Source organism: Vulpes lagopus, chromosome 17 (assembly GCF_018345385.1).
Source record: "Vulpes lagopus strain Blue_001 chromosome 17, ASM1834538v1, whole genome shotgun sequence".
Classification (NCBI taxonomy): Eukaryota; Metazoa; Chordata; class Mammalia; order Carnivora; family Canidae; genus Vulpes; species Vulpes lagopus.
Genome location: NC_054840.1, coordinates 22,051,268 through 22,070,969, shown reverse-complemented (window position 1 = coordinate 22,070,969; position 19,702 = coordinate 22,051,268). Strand labels below are relative to the sequence as shown.

Sequence of the window (19,702 nt, the reverse complement as noted above, 5' to 3'; positions counted from 1 at the left end):
TGTGATTCTATTACTTCACCGAGTTGATTGGTAACCAGATGTACATAAGGCATTTAACACAGAGAGATCCCCTAAGTGGACACGCATTAATTCCCTCCTAAATGTCTTGTAAATAAAAGATGCACCAAAACCTCAAAGGGTCTTCTGTTTTCACAGAGATTAGCAAAGCGGCTGGGATTTTCTCTTTTGATCAGCTGTTCAGGAATTAACTCTACTAAGCCACATTCATATTAAAATGTATGTTATCTAACACAAATATTTTCTATAAAATATGAAGTCCTTCTTAGATGTTTGTGTGCTGCCATCAGTAAGCTCACACTATGGGGATCTATATACTGAGTTTATGTATTTATATTGGGTTTATTGTTCTAGCAGCTATTCAGAAATACAGTTCATAGTTAAAACAGACATCCCTGATGGGAAACCTATTTAGGGTCTCTGTGAGTTAAATTAGCAATGTTTTAATCTCTGCCTTGAGTGGTACCATTCAGTATGTTATTATAATGCTTATAATAATAGCTAGCATGTATTGAGTGTTTTATTATAGTCTGCATTTTTATTTGATGCTTTCTCTGATCAAATCAAAAGAAGGCTTGAATCTCTTCTTAAGTCATCCTGCAATTATGACATTGTGCTCCAATATTTTCAACAGTATAGCATTCACTGAATGAATCAATACACTATTTTTTGCAACCCATACTTCTCTTACCTGGAAACTTACAACAAAAGTATTATTTTCCCCTGAGGAAAAAAATTTAAGAGCTCCCTTTTAAAACGTGGGCAGCCTTTTAGCTTTGTTCAGTTACAGAGAGGATTGTCAAAGAAGATATAAAGCCAATGGTGTTTATGCAAATAGATGTCCACAAACAAGTAATCGATTTTAAAGTCTCAGAACTCTATTTTAGCTTTTTAAGCCAGCTTCTTTGCTTCAGCTTCTAAGTGATTTTTCCCTTTCATTTTTCATATATTTTACATAAGAGCCTGGTGGATAGTTGGACATTTCAGACTGCTTACCCATAAATACTCATTTCAATATCCAATTTTAAGTGTATTTAATATGTAATTGACATTTGTGGCAGCCTTTCCTAATAATTACCACTGAGTTAAAGTTAGAAGTCATAGAGTTATTTGAAATTATTTCAATTTGAAATGACTCAAACTATCAGAGTTTGCATTTAGGACAGAACCTTTTTTACCACAGGGAATTTTATATAGTATATCTGTGAGATTTGGAGTGCATATCTCAAATAACTTGACTGAAATCACAACTAAAGTTAATCCCATATTATTATTATTATTATTATTAAAGATTTTACTTATTTATTCATGAGAGGCAGAGAGAGAGACACACAGAGAGAGAGAGAGCCAGAGACACAGGCAGAGGGAGAAGCAGGCCCCACATAGGGAGCCCGATGTGGGACTTGATCCTGGGACTCCAGGATCATGCCCTGGGCCAAGGCAGACACCAAACCACTGAGCCACTCAGGGATCCCCCTAATTCCATATTATTAAACAGAAAGATACACAATGAAAAATCAAAGCCTTGTTTTTCATAATTTCACCATAATTTTATTTTGTATTTACAGTCTTCAATTTCTAATGCAAGGGTCTTGCTGAGGATTGGGGGATTAGGGAAGTGGGATGAGGTTTGGAGGAAAGGAATCAGAGGTCTTATATGGACAACAATAATTAATAAAGCTAACAGGATGTGAAAGTCTTCCAGAAGAAATTCTTGCAGCCAGCTTTACGTTCTCGGGGTGCCATGGCGGGGTTTGAGTTAGCAGATCTCTGCAGTTCCAGCCTCATTTCATCCTGCTCAGCAGCCTGGGACAAATCTTCAGGTTCCAGGGCATCATTCTCTGTCTGGTTGGGTTCAGACAGCAGCTCTGCCAAGAAGTACTTGGCCAGTTCCTGAAGAGGGTAGAAAAGAAAGAGAGAGAAGGGATAAGGTTGCTGATGATGATGGAGAAAAAGAAATGGAAAAGCCTAATTTGGAAAGCAGATTCAGCTACATTCAAAGCCTAATTTTCATAGCTGTGCACTCTTGTCACGCCTAAAATCAACTACAGATATAAAAATAAGGGTAGTTGCTATAATCACCAAGTTACACCGAGAGGCTTGAAAAACTCAAATGTTCCTGCAAGTTTTCCGCCTCTATAGACTTACACACACACACATACACGCAGAAATAGTGGACTATTAATACAGTTTTGCAAAGACGAAAGTGTCAACAGTTTGATTCGATTTCAATCTCCAGCTCATGAGCCACAGACTGGAATTGGTCTTACCGTTTTTGCTAAGTTAACTGTGGGGAACAAGACCTTTCGCAATCTTAAATATACTGTGTTCTGTCTGTAGAGTGCCCTTTAGCAGCGTGGGAGGGAGGTACTGCTCAGGAAGGGTCGCCTTGAGAGGTCCGCGCTTTCAGCACCTGGGCCAGCACCACCGCGTTCAGCACTAGGGGGATGGATGCCTCACCCCTACGTGCTCAAGCTACCGGGGCTCGGAGTTTTCCTGAATGCCAAAGAACTTACCTGCACTGTGACCGACTGCGCTGATCAGAAAAGAAAAAAAAGGAGGTAAGACGAGATTCTGGACTTTGAAAGTTTTCCTGAGAGCTTTGGGAGATGAGGGACCCAGAGAAGCACCGAAACTCTTCAGGAGCACCTCCTAGATCCACCCAAGGGGGTAGGGTGAAGGCTAAGGGAAGATTGAGGGGTTCGGGGGAGGGAAAAGAAGACGTCGAGGGAATCTCCTTACCTGCTTCCCCGCGGCGGCAGCCAGGGACTTCTGCAGAAACTGGCGGAGTCGGGGGTCCGAGGGCGCGCAGGTGACACCGCCCAGGGCCAGGACGATGGACAGCGCGGCCAGCGCGCACTGGAGGCGGCAGGACAGCATCTCGGCGGCGCGGGGAAGCCGAGCGGGAGGACGGCTGGTCGACCTCTAGGGGAGGCTCCGCAGGCAGCAGCGACAGCTCTGAACCTCGCGCCTCCTAAAGCGGCTTGTGTGCTCTCCACCGGCTCCCCGCTTTTTAAACTCTCTCTCTGACGTCAGACTAGGAGGCGCCCCCAGATCTCAGCAGCGCTTTTACGCACCATTACCCTCGTGAAATCAATCACAGAAGTAAGAGGAGGCTACACAATCCAAAGTGGCTTACTTAAAAAATAAAAAAAATAAAAATCATAATCCTGCACCCGCAGAGGCCCACACGATTTTACGCATGCCACATTATCTATACAATCTTTTATATTCTAGTCACTGCTGCGCGCACACACATTCCATGATTTCACTCATGCACATGCACACGCACACACTAAATTACACACATACACAAACACTCAGCCTTGGAGGAGGCAAAGGCTCCATCACGCACCGCTGCAGACTGGTAAATGTACCCAGACCACTCCGTCTCTCATCATACTCAAGGATTTTAAGAGGGCCAGACAAATGCAAAAGTATTAGTATGTGAGAAGGGGGGATTCAGAATCATTCTTCTAAAAGCAGATTTGAGAATGGAATGTGGATGTTAGGAGTGAATCATTTCTTTCTCCATTATCTCTGTAAAAAAAAAGTCTCATAGATTAAGATGTGATGGATTCTAAAAGAACTTCACTTATCCCTATACTAGAGGAGAAAGTACTTAGCAGCTGCAAGATTTCTGATCTACTTGCCTTCCTACTGTGACAAAATATACCAAGTATTTAAAAAGCGAGACTGACCTCATCTTGGTGCCTAGAAACTTGGAGCTGGAAAGTGATCTCAGAAACCATCTAGGAAACGTCAGAGTTTGAGTTGCTGAGTCTAATATTGGGTAGTAAAGTGCTCTGGCCCATGTATTGCACAGCTGAAGCAAGGGCAAGACCTCCACATTTCAACACACCAGGGTTCTTTTCACTCAGCTTTAAGTTATCTATCAGATCCAGGGGTTCAGTAGGAGCAGTTTTAGGTCAGGGAGCCCCAGTCTGGACATGCAAAAGTCCAAGAATTCCCTGAACATATGTGACCACTATTCTGTGTCTATGTGGGAAAAGAATCAACAGATTCTTGACTAGATCCAGCACTTCCCTGCTCCCCACACACATAAAAAAGGAAGGTTAAGAAATGCTGTCCTACAATTCTGATTGTAGTCTGGTTAGATGTTTGGTGTCCAGATCAGTTTCAAGAGCTTTTTTGGCTTTTTTTTTTTTATCTTCCTAAAATAATTTGCTACCAAGGAAGGACCAGCTAATGCCCTGGCATGGACTAGATGATCTCTGCAGACTCTTCCAGGGCTGATATTTCATGTTCTTCAAGCTCATAAAAAGCTAAAAATATATTCTGTGTCTCCAGAAACCAAGTGAAGCAGAGAACTTGGCCAATCCTGTCCCCAGCCATGCATCTTGAATATATTCTCAATACTTAGACCAAAACCACAATGTTGACAGACAGGAGGGGACGGGAGGTGTCCTGAATGATTCGGGGAATTGTCACCATTCCCTTTTGTGACTGTACATCGAAGTTATGAGAGAATGCACAGCAAGAAGTGCTAAAGTTTCCAGGGCTTGGCAGGGTCAGGCAAGGCTAACCACTACTGGGGCATTAAAAAGTCACTCACATGTTGGAATAGTCCAAGAGAGCAATGGATCTGGAGCAGAGGACCTCAATCCAGGCACTGTATGTTTTTTTCTCTATGTGTCCTGGAATCTCCTCAGCCCCTGACAGGGATCTCAGAATCTAGTTATATCAGCCCAGCTGTCCACAGGCACCCCTAAATAATCTCACATCTCCTCCAGCCAAGACTTGGTCCTTAACAGCCCCACTTAGTAGAGGAGAGTTTTCCTATAACAGCAGCCATCCCAGAAACAAATAGCAGCCCCCACTCCCTTGCTCTGTGCTCTGGGATCTCTTCAACCTTCCCTCCCCAGACTCCTGCTCCTCTCCTCCTCTGTCCTTATCCTCTTCCTCTATCCTTCCTCTTCATTCATCTCTCTCTTTTTTCCTAACTTTTCTCTGAATTTCTCTCTCAGGATCTTTCTTATTCTATCGTTTTGTCTTCTCTCTACACACCCTCTCTCCCATCATTTTCTGACTTCAATCTGTTTTGGTCTAGCTCTTTCTCTCCTCTGCACTTCCCCTCCCACCCAGCCTAGCATCAGCTAGGCTATCCTAGCCTCGGACTCTAGCCTCTCCCTCCCTCAGCTTCCTCCTTAAGTTGCTTCTGGGGAGGGGGGGTGGAATACTCAAGATCTCTAGCTATTTAAATACTTACTTGGGAATCTTGAGGCCTGGGTTGTTTCCTTCACACTCCAGTTGAAGTGCTGGGGCTGTGGAGGAGTTGACTTCTGGGAGTTGTTTTTATTTGTTTTTGTTTTATAATCCTTTCATTGTTAGGCATCTAAAGACCTCTGGAAGTGACAAGCCAGGACAAAAGGGGACCGGAAACCTTCCTTAAAACACTCCCCCCACCCCCATGGCGAAACTTTGCATAAAGGTTGATTAAGCCCAAACGTACTTCAAATTTCCCCAACCTAAGCCCTCTGCAGCCAACCCCTATGGCTTCTCTTCCAAGTTACAGAGGCTGGGAGGGGAAGACTGGGGAGCTATTTCAGACCTCCATCACCAAGAATCACCTCCCTCCATCCTTATGCAGACCTTCGTGGCTCACAAAGTACTTCCTAATCTGCACTGGTTAGCCCAGTCTCCCAAAGAGGAAAATTGAGGTCTTGAGAGCGTAAGTGCCTTGCACAAAGGCACAAGCCAGGCAGGGGTAAGGTCATGGGTTACTCCATGTTAGAACCTTTCCCCCTCCCCATTATTCTTGTGATGCCAGAGATACCTGGGTGAGCAGCCTGCAGCCAAGATACATGTGTCTGTGGAAGGCATTCAGGCCTCATTCATGTGATCAGACACATGGATTCAATCACCCACCACTCTGCAAATTGTACATTTGGGGGTGACTACCTGCCAATATGAGGCATTGAAACCCATTTTAATGAGAAACAGCAAAATTTTGAGCAGAAATAGATGTTCAACATAAAGCAATGCAGGAAAGTAGAAAGTGTCTGTACTGGGAGTTGAGAGGCCTGGGTTCTAGTTCTGGTTTGGCCATGATTCAGCTTCCTGTCTGGTCATTACTTTCTTCATCTGCAAGATAAAAGACTTGATCCATAATTTTTGTGGTTCCTTCCAGCCCTGATTTTAAGTCTGAAAAAGGGGGGGGGGGCAAACTAGACTGTATTATAAGATAAAAATGCTCTTTTTTTTTTTTCTCAAAATGAAGACTTAATATGGAAAAAGAATCTGGCTTTTTTGTAATACAAAGGAAGAGGTGGTGCAGTGAACATTTCATGGGCCTGTCAGAAAGAAAACATTCTCTTGAGTCTTGATGCTGCTACTAACCTGCCCTCCCCACTCTAGACCTCAGTTTCTCAATCTGTAAAATTGATTCACTCAAATTTTTTCTACAAGTAAATACTAAGAATCTGCACTACTTGACAGGTCAAATTTAGCAGCAAACTAAATAGACAAAGTCCTACTAAAGGAGACAAAACATAACCACATTAAATAATTAATTAGTATGTGTTCAAATTGATAAGGATTAAAGCAAGATACAGAGTGTGGTGGCTAGGGAATGTCCTTCTGAGGAGGAACTATTTAAGCAGATACCTGAGCAAAGCGAAGGAGCTAGCCATGCAGATATCAGCAAAAAGACAATTTCTGGTCAGGTGGAAGGACAGTCAGTGCCAAGTCCCTGGGTGGAAGCATGCTTGGTACATTCAAATATCAGCAATAAGGCAAGGGGGCTAGAATAGAGTAGGTGAATCAGAGAGGGCTAAGAGATAAGGCCAGCAAGTCAGGCAGGAGCCAGATCACATAGAGCCTTGAAGGCTGTGTTAAGCCTGGATTCGAGTAAGGGATTGACCTGATTTGATATTTTAAAAGTAATGCCTTCTGCTAAGTGGAGAACTAATTGTAGGAGGGCAGGCATAGAAGCAGAGAGATAACTTAAGAGTCTAAGAACATTTAAGAGAAAAGAGGAGCCAGAATGAAAGAACACATCCTCCCTTAAACAGCAATAGCCCAACTGGTGGGCTTAGCATAAAGGCATTTCATACCTCCCCAACCCAGACCTCCTACAGTCAACACCCAGGGCCTGTCTCCATGGAAGAGAAGGTGCTTTGTGCTTGTTACTGGGGACCTTATTCCCCAGGCAAGAGAAGATGGTGTTTGGGGCTAGAGGGGTGGCCATGAAGGAAATGGGGACTGGTTAGCTTTGAAGGACATGCTGATGGTTTTGGATATTAAGTTAAGGGAATGAGAAGAATCATCAGTAACCCCAAAAATCTGATCCAGACATTCTCTAAAATGCCTTCAAATTCCACAAATTCCTGAGAGTACAGGAAGTGGATTTCTGACCAAGATTTCTGGACATTTTGCAAATGGAAAGCCGTTTTATTTCCCAGTCAGAAGAGGGTGAGAGGGGCACCTGGATGGCTCAATTGGTTAAGTGCCCGATTCTTGGTTTCAGCTTAGGTCATGGTCTCAGAGTAGTGAGATCGAACCCTGCATCAGCCCTGTGCTCAGTGCAGAGTCAGCTTGAGACTCTGTCTCTGCCCCTCCCACTCGTGTGTGTGCACACACATGTGCATGCATGTTCCTTTTCTCTCTCTCAAATAAATAAATAAATCTTAAAATTAAAAAATAAAAGGGAAGAAGAGGGTGAGAATTTTAGGCAGTGGGAGAAGGTACACAGAACAGTGAAAAGAGCCCTGGCTTGGATGTCTGAGGCACTAGACCAAAGTTCTCAGTTTTCTCCTGCTTCAAATGGACCTGATAATCCTCACCTTCGCTAAAATAGGATTCAAGAACCAGATCAGACAAGGTAAGGGAAAGCATTTGGTAACCCATAAAACATGATAAAAAATAAAGGCCTGTTTTTGTTGTTCTTACTCAGATGGACACAGCCAGTCATAAGTCAAGGAGTGATAAGGAGCCAGGCTTTAGGAGCTGAGTGTCCCTGCTGATGCTCTGGCCTGACAAGGGAGGCAGGCCTGTCTCACACTGGGAATGTGGGATTTGAAGGCCCAGGAAGATCTCTTCCACAGAAATGCAGCACATGGATGCTGGGATTCATTCATTATAAAATAGTGTCTTTTCTTTCGTATACTTTTCCTTGGAGACACAGACATTTACTACTAAGTGGTAATAGTGTAGCTATTAACACTTTCGTGTGAATTCACTTATCGAATGTCTTTTAGATTTATAGCTGGCTAAAGATTTGACTTGAGAAGAGATCGATTTGGAGTAAGTGACCCACCCAACAGAGGGAAGATTTGGTGGCTTGTGGTGTTGGAGATGGCAGTAGGCTATGGTGAACATATAGACTTCTTGCCAAATGGTGGAGTACAAGAGAATTCCAGAGGGACCTTTCCTTCTATAGCAACCCTACCACTATGGAGCATGAGAATGAAAACTTGTAATCTCTAAGGGCTTCTGTTGGGCTGGATTTCAGCTGGAAGAGTCCCAGCTTGCACCTCTGCAGTTGCTGATGGTAGAGGAGTCAGACTTTCCTACCACATGGGCTTTCGCCAACATCTACAAGGCCTGACCTACCTAATGTGACTGCATTAGATAATGAAGGGTGAGGAGGTTAATGAATGAAGCCTGTAAGGTTAACTTTTCCATGAGAAGGAGCAGGTGGCGACATCTTAGACTGGTCTGTTGCAGAATTCTTTTATCTAGTCTCTATCCTGTCACTTTCCAGCTCAAAAGTTTTCAATGACTCCCCAGTGCCAAGCAGTTTAAATGCAAGCAGATCAGCCTGACAGTCATGTTTTCTCAGCTCCTGACTTTCCTGGTCAGTCTCACTCTGTGTCACTCTCTGTATCCCAGCCCTCCTCCTACCCCTAGCCACCTGCTCATCCCTGTACACACCCTGAAGTCTCTGGCACCCATTTTTATGTGCGTGAACTTCCCTCCACCTGAAACCCATCTATGCTAACATCATACCTTTATTCTAAGATGTTTATAAGGATCTTTTAGGGGCACCTGGGTGGCTTAGTTGGTTAAGCATTTGCCTTTGGCTCAAGTCATGATCCCTGGGTCCTGGGATCGAGCCCTGCATTGGGCTATCTGCTCAGCAGGAAGCCTGCTTCTCCCTCTCCTCCCTGTTCCTGTTTTTTCTCCCTATCTCTGTCACCATCTCTCAAATAAATAAATAAATAAATAAATAAATAAATAAATATCTTTTTTTAAAAGAGAGTCTTTTAGAATCAATATGGCCTTTTCCTGTGCCCCAAACTATGTCTTTTGTGCCCCTAGTAGAGACTCTCACAGATTACTTTATATTTCCATTCCTTGGGAGTCCATAAGAAGAGCAGAAATCTTGCCTCAGCTGTGTTTGTATCCTCCTCAGAGGCCACAAAAATGTGAAGTACAGAGCAGTCCATAAAAAATAATGGTTGAGTTAAAGATAGACTTCTCTCTCTCCTTATTTGTGAGGTCTCTATGGATTCTGTAGGTAGGATAAACATCATAAACCTGACATAACTGAGGACCATTAGAAAGTAGTCTCTTTTCTTTTGTATACCCCAACCCTAGGCTGCTGATACTCTCAAGAACACAGATCCATCGATCCCTTAGTTATTTCCAAGATTCAGAAAGAAAAACCTTTAAATACTGCTCAGTATAATTGTTCATAGATGCTAAGAGTAAAGTGAAGCCATAATTTGAAAATGCTCATATAGTCACTGGAAATGTAAGAGTTTCTCCATCTCATGAAAGGCCTAAGGAGGACACATCCATAACCACTGAAGTAGGCGTATGTCCATGGTACACCAGAGAAGTGAATACCAATGCCAGCTCATGTCTGTGCCGTGTTTCACATTTGATTGAGTGTGTTAGTGTTAACCAGACAAGGGAATGGAGAGGGCCCGGGTTATGCAGTGTGTAGCGGGGCTCTTTCTGCCACTCCAACATTTCCTCTCCCACTAGAGGTAGGTAAGGACACTTTGCCCCTAATTCTCCTCTCAATTTCCCTTTCTCTTCATGGGTTTATCAGTCTTTCCAGATGCATCTCACCTGTTGATCTATGACTTCGGCTCAGGGCTCCCCAGTGAAGTGAAACTGAACTCAGTTGTGCCCCACTGTGCCACCCAGAAAACATCTCTAAGTTCTCTTTACCTATTCACCCCCTAAATCTGGGGTCTTCCGTGAGCCTTCCCAGTGCAACCAGCAGCGGAGGAGCTGGTTTGAGAAGGGAGGTGAGAAGCTGAGAGCCCTGTCCCCTGGGGTAGCACAGAACAGATGGTGAAGCTCCTCTTCAGGCTGATCCTAAACCTGCACTTTGGACTGGCGCAGCAGGGGCTACGTAGACACAGAGGTGTCCTGGGCAGGCAAAGTAGCCCCACAACTGCTCCAATTTCCTTACACTCAAAATTACGAGTGTTAGTCTAGACTGGGGATTCTTAAGCCTGGCTTCACACCACCATTGCCTAGGACACATCTTAAAAACATCGATGCGGGGGTCCCATCTGCGAAGACTCTGATGCACAAGCTGTGTCTTTGAAGAGCTTAATTCTAGAAAACACTGGAGTCACAAACCGTTGCCCACACTGTCCCTCTCTCCTTTCACTCTGCTCTGTCTCTTGCCCCTTTCTCTTCTTCCTCCGTTTTCTTCCTCTTCCCCCCTCTTTGCTCTTGCCCCTGTCCACCTTCTCTCTCATCCTCTCACTTATTCTCTGGCTCCCAACTTCTTTATGCCGTCAACCAGAACCGTTATTTTCAACTCCTGTCCCCCTTTTGACTGGGCAGCACCTGAGCACAGTGGGCATCGCTTGCCTTGGGTGGGGCAGGGGGGCAAAGCACACTGCATTGGCTTCATTGACTTTCCTGACATCACCCCAAGAGCTGAGAGCAGAGGCAGACTGGGTGCTACAGTTGGACTCATCTGCAGACCAGGGCCTTCAAAATCATCTGGTCCATTTTCATGCGGAAAAACTGAAGTCCAGAGAAGAGAGAGGCCTCTCTCCAGTGGTATCAGAGTCACAGCCTCTGGTCTCTTAGCTTCACGTTCTTTCTGTGATACAAGGGTGCTGTGAAGTTCCTGAATCTCTTCCACCTAAGTAGCTGAAGTCATGTTAGAAAGATTGGCAGCTCCGGCCCTGTTCTGTCCCTGTACCTTGCGGTCGGCCTGAAGCAAAACCCCATTTCCTGATAAGAGCTTTGTCCTATAGATAAAGCTTTGGGGATTAATGTGTTTCCATCTTTTGGTGTCTCCATCCTTTTCTGGCTGTGCATTTCTTAATCCCGTAAAACAGACCTGCTCTCCCTGCCTTGGCTGAGCCTGGCTGGAAGGAAGATGTTGTTAAACTGAACTCTTCTGTCCTCTGCTGGTTACATTGGTACATGACCGCTTCGGCTTCGATTTTAGGGCAGGATTTTATTCGTTTACTCCGCCAACTTTTTAAAAGCACCCACTTGGTCCCAGAGATGCAAAGAAGTAGCGAAAAAGACCCACTTTCTTCAAACACTCGATTATTGAGCACTTTGTGCCAAGTGCTGTGCTGGGGATTCAGAGATGACCAAAATTCAAACTTGGCTTCGAAGAGAAGTCACAATCTGATAAATGATACAGAATTTTGTCTGAGCCATGGAATCAAAGAATTTGCACTAGCAGGGACCACAGACACCTTCTAAGCCAGGGCTAGTCGTTACAGGCTTCCCAAACCAGGCCTAGGGCTCGCTCGCGGGACGCCGACCTCAGGGGCTGCCAGAACGCAGGAAGGGCGTGTTGCGGGGACTCTGTGCCACCGCACAGATTCTGCAGCAAAATTTCTTAGCAACAGAAGGGAAAACAAAGTTTGCAAACTGCAGATCTAATATAAACCATCCTCCTGTATGTGACCCAAATGACCTCTGACCTCATGAACTGTACTCACCATCAATGTCCCGCTGGTATCCGAATCACTGATCTACCTAAACTCTCTTTGCAACCCCTTGTCAGTGCCTTTGCAAGGTCCCTCCAGGGGACGGAGGCCCCCCAAGGATGTCTCATATAGGTCACGAGCTCCCTTTGGTAGCGGTTCAGGCCACCACTCATCATTCCCAATGTTATGCCCAGAACCAAGGACACTTCTCCGGACCACTGCTCTCTCTATGATGCCCCAAACTGCCATGCCCAGCGCTCTTACGCCAGTGACTCTCAAACTTTTGACTGCAACCAACATATGAAAAACATTTTACACCATAGCCCAGTGCACACATACACCTCTGCACATGTTTCTCAAAACAATACTTACCTTTAATACTTGTAATAAACTCTGGTATTTTCTATTCTTCTCTATTTCTTTTTGTCTTTCATTCTGGTCACGACCCATTAAATTAACTGTATGGCTCACTCTGCATCATAAACTGTGGTTAATGCACTACCTTGGACCATGGCCCATGTGCACTGCACTCTGCCTGGACCCTTGGAAATTCCTGGTTCCTGCTCTTGTCACTTGCTGCATAACCTCGTGTAGCACCAGATAACAGGCCCTGCTGCACTGGGGAGCTGGTGCTCCCCTCTCCCCTCTCGACTCCCTTCTCCCTTCTGCCTTCTATCCTTTTGGAGGGTCTCACTGCTCTTTTAATAGCCAACAATCGATGCCGTTAAACAATGTAGAAACAGCAGTGTTTACTGACTATATTGGACTTAATGGTGGCCCCTACAGGGATATGTCCACATCCTAACCCCTCGAGCCCATGAATGTGATCTTATCTGAAGAAAGGATCTTTGCAGATGCAATTAAGAATGTTGATATGAGATCATCCTGGATTATCTGGAAGGCCCAAAGACAATGAGATCCTGAAGAGAAGTCACAGAGAGAAAGGCTATGTGAAACAGAAGCAGAGATTGGAGGGTTGGAGCCCCAAGCCCAGAAGCCCCTGCAACTACCACAAGCTGGAAAAGGTGAGAAAGAACAGGACCCTAGAGTCTTTGGAGGAATCGTGGCCTGACACTTTGCTTCCTGACCTCTGCCCCTCTAGAACTGCAAGAGAATACATTTCTGTTACATGTTTTTGTCATCGTCATTGTTGTTGTTTTAAAGATTTTATTTATTCATGAGAGACGCACAGAGAGAAAAGCAGAGACACAGGCAGAGGGAGAAAGAGGCTGCAGGGAGCCTGATGTGGGACTTGATCCCAGGACCCCGGGATCACAACCTGAGCCAAAGGCAGATGCTCAACCACTGAGCCACTCAGGTGCCCCATTTCTGTTATTTGAAGCCTCCAGTTTGTGGTCATTTGATGAGCAGCCACTGACACTAATGGACTAAACAAGCTCCTCCTTTTCCTCAGCTCTGAGGGGACCAGAGAGAGCAGGATTCAAGTCAGTTACCTTCTATACCTAGTTTGCTCCCCCCCCCCTCCAAACCTCAGGCCCTGTCACAGAGTCAAGGTCATCCTTCCAGATGTTTTCTTCCAAAGAATGGGTTCTACTAAGAGGCTCTAGAATCTCACCTTGAAATTTGGCTGCTATTGCAAGACCCCACCCCATCCCCTGCAGACAGATATATCTCGATCAACTAAATCCTACTCACATACATAGTGAATTCTTTCCCCCAGGGAAAAAATGTATGAGTTGTGAAAAGCCTCTCAATGTCTATATATATATATATATATATATATATATATATATATATATATATCAGTTGGTGAAACTGGAAACCAGGGCTAGTGTGGCAGTAGGAGTGGTGGGTGGTGTGCTGATAAAAGCCCAGAGAAGTGCAATGATTTGCCCAAACCACACAGTGAATTGGTAGCAGGTGGATACTTATCTGAATGCTAACAACACAAATATGGAGAGTTTTAAGGTTTCCTCCTTCCAATGGCATTATGGGAAATCCACTCAGCTTTCAACCTGTTTGTACCACCATATGCTTCTTTTGCTGTCTCCCTCTTATCCCAGCTCTCCACTTTCTAGTCATAAAAGCTTCCTGGTGAACTTTTGAACCAATGCCATGCCTTGGGAAAAAATAAAGACTTTGGCTAAGCAACATGTGACAGCAGAAGTCAAAGGGGAACAGAGTCAACTTTGGGTTCCTACCAAGAGGACTGGTGCAGCAGGAAAGCTCTGTTCTTAGGTCCAGAGAGAATTGAGATGAGCTTTAGTGAGAAAAGATTCTTGCAACCAGCAATAACCTTTTAGTCCCCTTCAGTTCTCAGATTCCATGCCCCCCTAAAACTATGTCTTCCAGATACTTCCAAAGTCCCATTTCTTTCTTTAAAAGAGGTTGGGCATTTCTGCACAGATTTACTCTTGGCAACTCCAGAGGACTGATGCAAACCACGTATGCCTTTGTCCTTTCACAACTCATACATCTAAATAATATAAAATGAGAGGACTATCTGTGTGCTGTTTTGTTTTATTTGGGTATAGCAATTACCTTATTGTCTAATAATAGTTTGTTTGCACATCTGGCTCCTTGCAAAAGGATTTTCTTCTTCAACAGCAGAGACTATCCCCTCCCATCTTGGTCTACCTGAAGATTGCCTGGAACATATGAAATGTCCACAAAATGCAGGTCAAATATTGAGTGAATGTTTACCCTAATGTCTGCAACTATCATATTTACCCCAATGATGCCTCAATTTACCTCTTCTCTTACCATATTTCTCTCCCTCTCCTCTTTGATGGCACATTTAAGTAACCACATCTTGTGAATTCTTTATATAATGTGTTTCTTTTCTGTTTCTTTCCATTGTTGTCATATAGGGTCACCACCCTAATCCAGGACCACATTTTGTCTCTTGTGAGCTATTTTAAAAACTTCCTAACTGGACTCCCATTGTTGACTCTCTTCCCCAATCCCTAACCCAGTTCCTTCAAATATATTCTACACACTTGGCCTGATTCAACTTCTAAATACTAATCTGATGGTATCACTGTGTTCCTTCAAACTTCCAAACGCAAATTGTTGTCTTTTTAAAAAAAAAGTCCATACTCCTTACTCAGGTTTTTGAGGCTCTCAGGAATATGGTTTCAACTTCTTCAGGTTTGGTTCCCATTGATACCTCACCCTCCAGAAAATACTTGTGTCCACCAGTCCCTCAAACAGCCATACACTTTAGTCACTTTCAAATGGTTCATCCTGTTCTATGCATGCACATTTACTTCTATCAAACTCTATTCAATCCTCAGAGAACATTTCCAATTTTGTGCTTTCTGGGAAATAATGAATCCAGGGGCAGAGATCTCTTTTAAAAAAAATAATGCAACATTCTCTCCTATCTTCTTGGAGAGAATGAATAAGGATTCATAGAACAAAATTATTGAAGCTTATTGAGCACAAGGGATACTGAGGTAGGTGCCTTAGAAAACTTCCAAGCAAGAGTACAATAAAGCTCATGCTCAAGAAATTTACAAGGCAGCAGATTTCAAGATATGCTAATAAACGGTCATCCAAGACAGTGTGGATTTGTGAAGCACAGGTTCACCAAACAGGTTGTGGGAATATGCTGGATGAGGTCCTTACTCCTCTCTCTAGGCATCTGAGACAGCTTCCTAAAACATGGGATTTTTTCATTGGACTTAAGGGAAGGGACTAAGGCAGATGTTGGTGAAGAATGAAGATGAGAGAATTATAGACTTGGAGATCTGTGTTCTGGAAATGAGAACAGTAGAAACGCTCAGCATATTTGGGGAACAGAGCGTAGTGAGATGTAACTGAGGCTCCAATGCACAGACTGGTGAACAGAGAGGAAACCCTGATGGGTTCATGGTGGCCAGGTTCAACTTCAAGTGAGCCAAAACTCAAAATAGCAGTGGGGGACTGTAAGAGCTAAGATGTTCATTTCTCTCTTGCATAATATTCCAGGTTGATGATCCATGGCTGCTAAGGTACTTGGTGATATTAGTAACCTCTCTGTTCCTCTGCCATGTGTGATTTTGGCCTCATGACCAAAGGCGACAGCACCTGTGTTGAGGCAGCAGGATTTAAAAAAAAGATAAAGATGGGGAGACGAAAAGACTGAATTTCTCAAAGATGGCTCTAACAACAGCTCCCACTCCATATGCTCTTCTTTTGGTGTGCCTTTGACATACTCTTATTGAAAGATGACCTCTTTGCCCTCTCTCCTTTTGAAACTGGGTAGATTTTGTGATAGTTCTGATTAGAATATGGTACACTGACAACTATGTGATTGTCAAGCTAATTCATAAAAGAAATTTTAACTTTTGCTTTCCTCACTGGGATACGCATTCTTGACACCTTCAGCCACCAGGCAATCTGGCTGTCATCCTGCTGTGAGGAAGCCAAAGAGCCCACATGGAGAAGACCCAGGACTACATGAAAAAAAAAAAGTTACCCAGCCAGTCCTACATTCTTCAGCTTTAACAATTGCATGAGAGACACCCAATCCAAAGTCCTCAGCTGAGTTCTTTCTGCCCTCAGCAGCCATGAAAGAGTAACAAAATGATTACTGTTGTTTTATGCCACTATGTTTCTGTTAAAGAGCCATCCATAAAGTGAACACTTTTAGGGGAAGTTTCCCCAAAGCTCTTCACCTGTAACTTCTGTGTAACTTATGTCACAAAGGCATACTTACCTGCAAAGGGGTCTGGGATAAGCAGTCTTTATTCTGCAAGGCTATGTGCCCAGCTAAGATCCTATTACTGTGGAAGAGGGGACAAAGGATTTCAGGAGAGAACTAGTGGTCTGCCACAGCTAAGAAAGGAGCTCTTTGAAGGACTAGAGATGCATAAATACAATGCACTAATTTTTTTAAAGTTACTTAAATATCACCCATTATGTATCTAAACATATGTAGGGTACTTATTTACAACTATCTTGATCAAGTGAAGATTCAAGTTAGTTTACAGCAGTAGATTTTTAAAATCCAAATTAGAAATAATACCTTCAGTTTCAGGGTGGTGCACATCAACCAATGCACCTACTTTCCAAACCTTCTCAATTTCCCAAATTTCCTACTGGCATAATCAAATGCAAAATAGAAAGAGATTTGTATTCACTGGGAACTAGAAATGTTACATTCCTAAAATGCTGAGAGATACATGTACAATGTAGATTAAGGCCAATCTGTGGATCTCCATATGCAAACAAAAACTTCATCTCAGGACTGAGAGTCAAAGACACCCTCCCCTAGCAGAAGAGCACTAACTCATCTTCCCCAGCCTGCTTGGAGTGGCAAGGCAAGTGGAAGGATCGTCAATGGGGGTGAATCTCCACCCAACCTCTGGAACTACACCAGGGCCCTAGACAGGGAGCATCTAGTTACTGTACTAATTTTGGATTAAATTTGCAGAAATGTAAAGCAAGGGGATGCAGCCCAATAAAGTCAACTCCTAACAAGGTATTCATGGCAGTCAGTGAGAGAAGCAATGATCCTATGACTGGATCTACAACAAAATACAGAAAAGGACTGTTTTGCCATGCTCCTCTGGCCATTTAGGGCAGGTGCATGTTAGGGAAGCTCCCTCCCTACCACCCCCTTGGCAATAAGACCTCTCTTCTAGTAAACAAAACTTCCATGAAATAATGCATTTTTCTTCTCCCTTTGTCAGACACCCAGATAATTTGAAGTGACATGGCATGGCCTCTAACAGACCAATCCCCCATCTCCCTGCTGCAAACATCAGCAGAGACAAGTCATTAAGCGTATGAGAAATTGTAGTTCAAACACACGAAGACAATCCAAAGAATCAGAATAAATGCCTCTCTCTCCTCTGTGGACAACATTACTACAAGAAATAAAACAAAACAAGCAAAGCTTTAGAAATTCTCTAGACTGTATTTTCTACAAGATTTGTGTGGCTATTGCTATATATATATATATATATATATATATATATTAGATTGGGCAATGTAAAAGAAAAGAAACATTAGATTGATAACAAAGTTTTTCTCTGTCTCAATAAATTCCAGAAGACATTGAAATAATGCCACCAAGTTTTGAAAGAAAAAAATAAAGTATTATGATCACATAATATAATACTTAACCAAGCTATTCTAGGGGAAAAAGCAACAGAAATGCCAGACAGCCAAACCCACCACACAGACCCTCTCTGAAAATAATACTCACAGAAGTCCTTCAAATGAAAGGAAGAAAATAAATCAAAATAAAGACCTCAAAAGTGGAGTGGGCTGGTATAAAGATGGTGAGGAGAAATAAAATTTTTTAAAATTGTAAAATTTAAAAATCAATTCTTAAATTAATATTATGAAATGTAATGCATGTGTCTCATATAATTCTTGGAAGAAACCATGTAAGCCATAAAGCATTTTCTTAATTTAGTTATAAAATACTAGATCATTCTAACAAAACTGGAAATTCAAGTTGGCAGGGAAGAGGGTATGTGAAATTTCTCTCCATTCTACCAAAAGAATTAATAGTTTATGTAATGTTCTTGAAATATGTATAAGAATAGAGGTAAAAATGCATTTTCTAAAAATATGATGATAATCAGTACTAGAATAGGCATTTGTTGCTTAACATTTTTTTTTTGAGCAAGAGAGAGAGCACACGAGCAGGGTCAGGAACAGAAGGAGGGGGAGAGAGAGAATCTTAAGCTGGCTCCACACTCAGCCCAATGTGGGGTTCGATCTCATGACCTTGAGATCATGACCTGAACCGAAGGGTTGGACACTTAACTGACTGAGCCACCCAGGTGACCCTGTTTTAACTTTTTATGGGAAAAACAATTTTTACAAGTCTAACAATACTGTAAAATAAGTTATTAAGAGATTAGAAAGCATGAAAACAGAAATAATTTTTACATGGAATTGCACTCCTTAATTTCTAATAAATGCAAATATATACATTTCATTTTTATCCTAAGATTTAGAAACACCCTTTTAAAATTTCTAACTTCTTGAATTTATCTTAGTTAGCTGGTTTCCTCAGTTAAATATCTTAGAAAAAATCTTCTGCATATTTTGCTTTGAGTTCATGGAGACATCTGAATGCCTCATGGACACTGGAAGAAGTGATATATAAGCTCCTTATCAATTTCTTTTAGTCAAAGGTCACCAGGAACATATGTGTCACTGAACAAAGTTGGGTTTTTTGACCTATTGCAAAGAGCAAGGATGCACTTAGGAAACTTGAAGCATCCCAGATGAAAAAGACACACTATACCATTGGAGCACATGCCAAGTGGGGGAAGGTTCATCTAAGTAGGATATGCTCTGGAATGGATATTATCAGAAAGTGGGGATAATCTTATGATGGGGTACCTTAATTATTCTTATCTAGAAGGCCAGAAGGTATGACAGGTAAAGACATACCAGCCACTCATATCGGCCATGATAGTGGGTTGTTTGGTCATTTTTTTTTTTTTTGTGATTTGGACAATGTGCATGCTTCTATTTGTATTCAGATATGGTTATGGAGTGGTCTTATGCTTCTCTTGATCCAGCATCACCCCCAGAGTGTTCTGGTCTGAGACTGGTGTTGTATGAATAGTTTATGTTCAAAAGTGAGTGCCACAACCTAACTGTGAGGGCAAGGCCAGCATCCAAATGTCAGTGACTGCTTTTCTTTTTCTCATCTTTCATATAAGCACTTTGATATGTGAACACACACACATTATCAAAAGTTTTACGTATTTTATTCTATCAGAAACATTTGTTCTTGTTTAATGCTTCTACCATCTATAATGGATACAAACACATATATTTAAATATTTTTAAAAGATTTTTATCTATTTATTCATGAAAGA

General features: G+C 42.8%; 1 protein-coding gene across 1 annotated transcript; it reads right to left on the bottom strand.

Annotated features, from left to right (window-relative positions):
- Positions 1-1,546: 1,546 nt before the first annotated feature.
- Positions 1,547-3,001, bottom strand: SST (somatostatin). Its single transcript, XM_041731883.1, has 2 exons — positions 2,761-3,001; positions 1,547-1,911 (listed from the first exon to the last, which is right to left on the bottom strand). Exons 1-2 carry the CDS (start codon positions 2,896-2,898, stop codon positions 1,699-1,701), a joined length of 351 nt encoding a protein of 116 aa, XP_041587817.1. The 5' UTR covers positions 2,899-3,001; the 3' UTR covers positions 1,547-1,698.
- Positions 3,002-19,702: the final 16,701 nt, after the last annotated feature.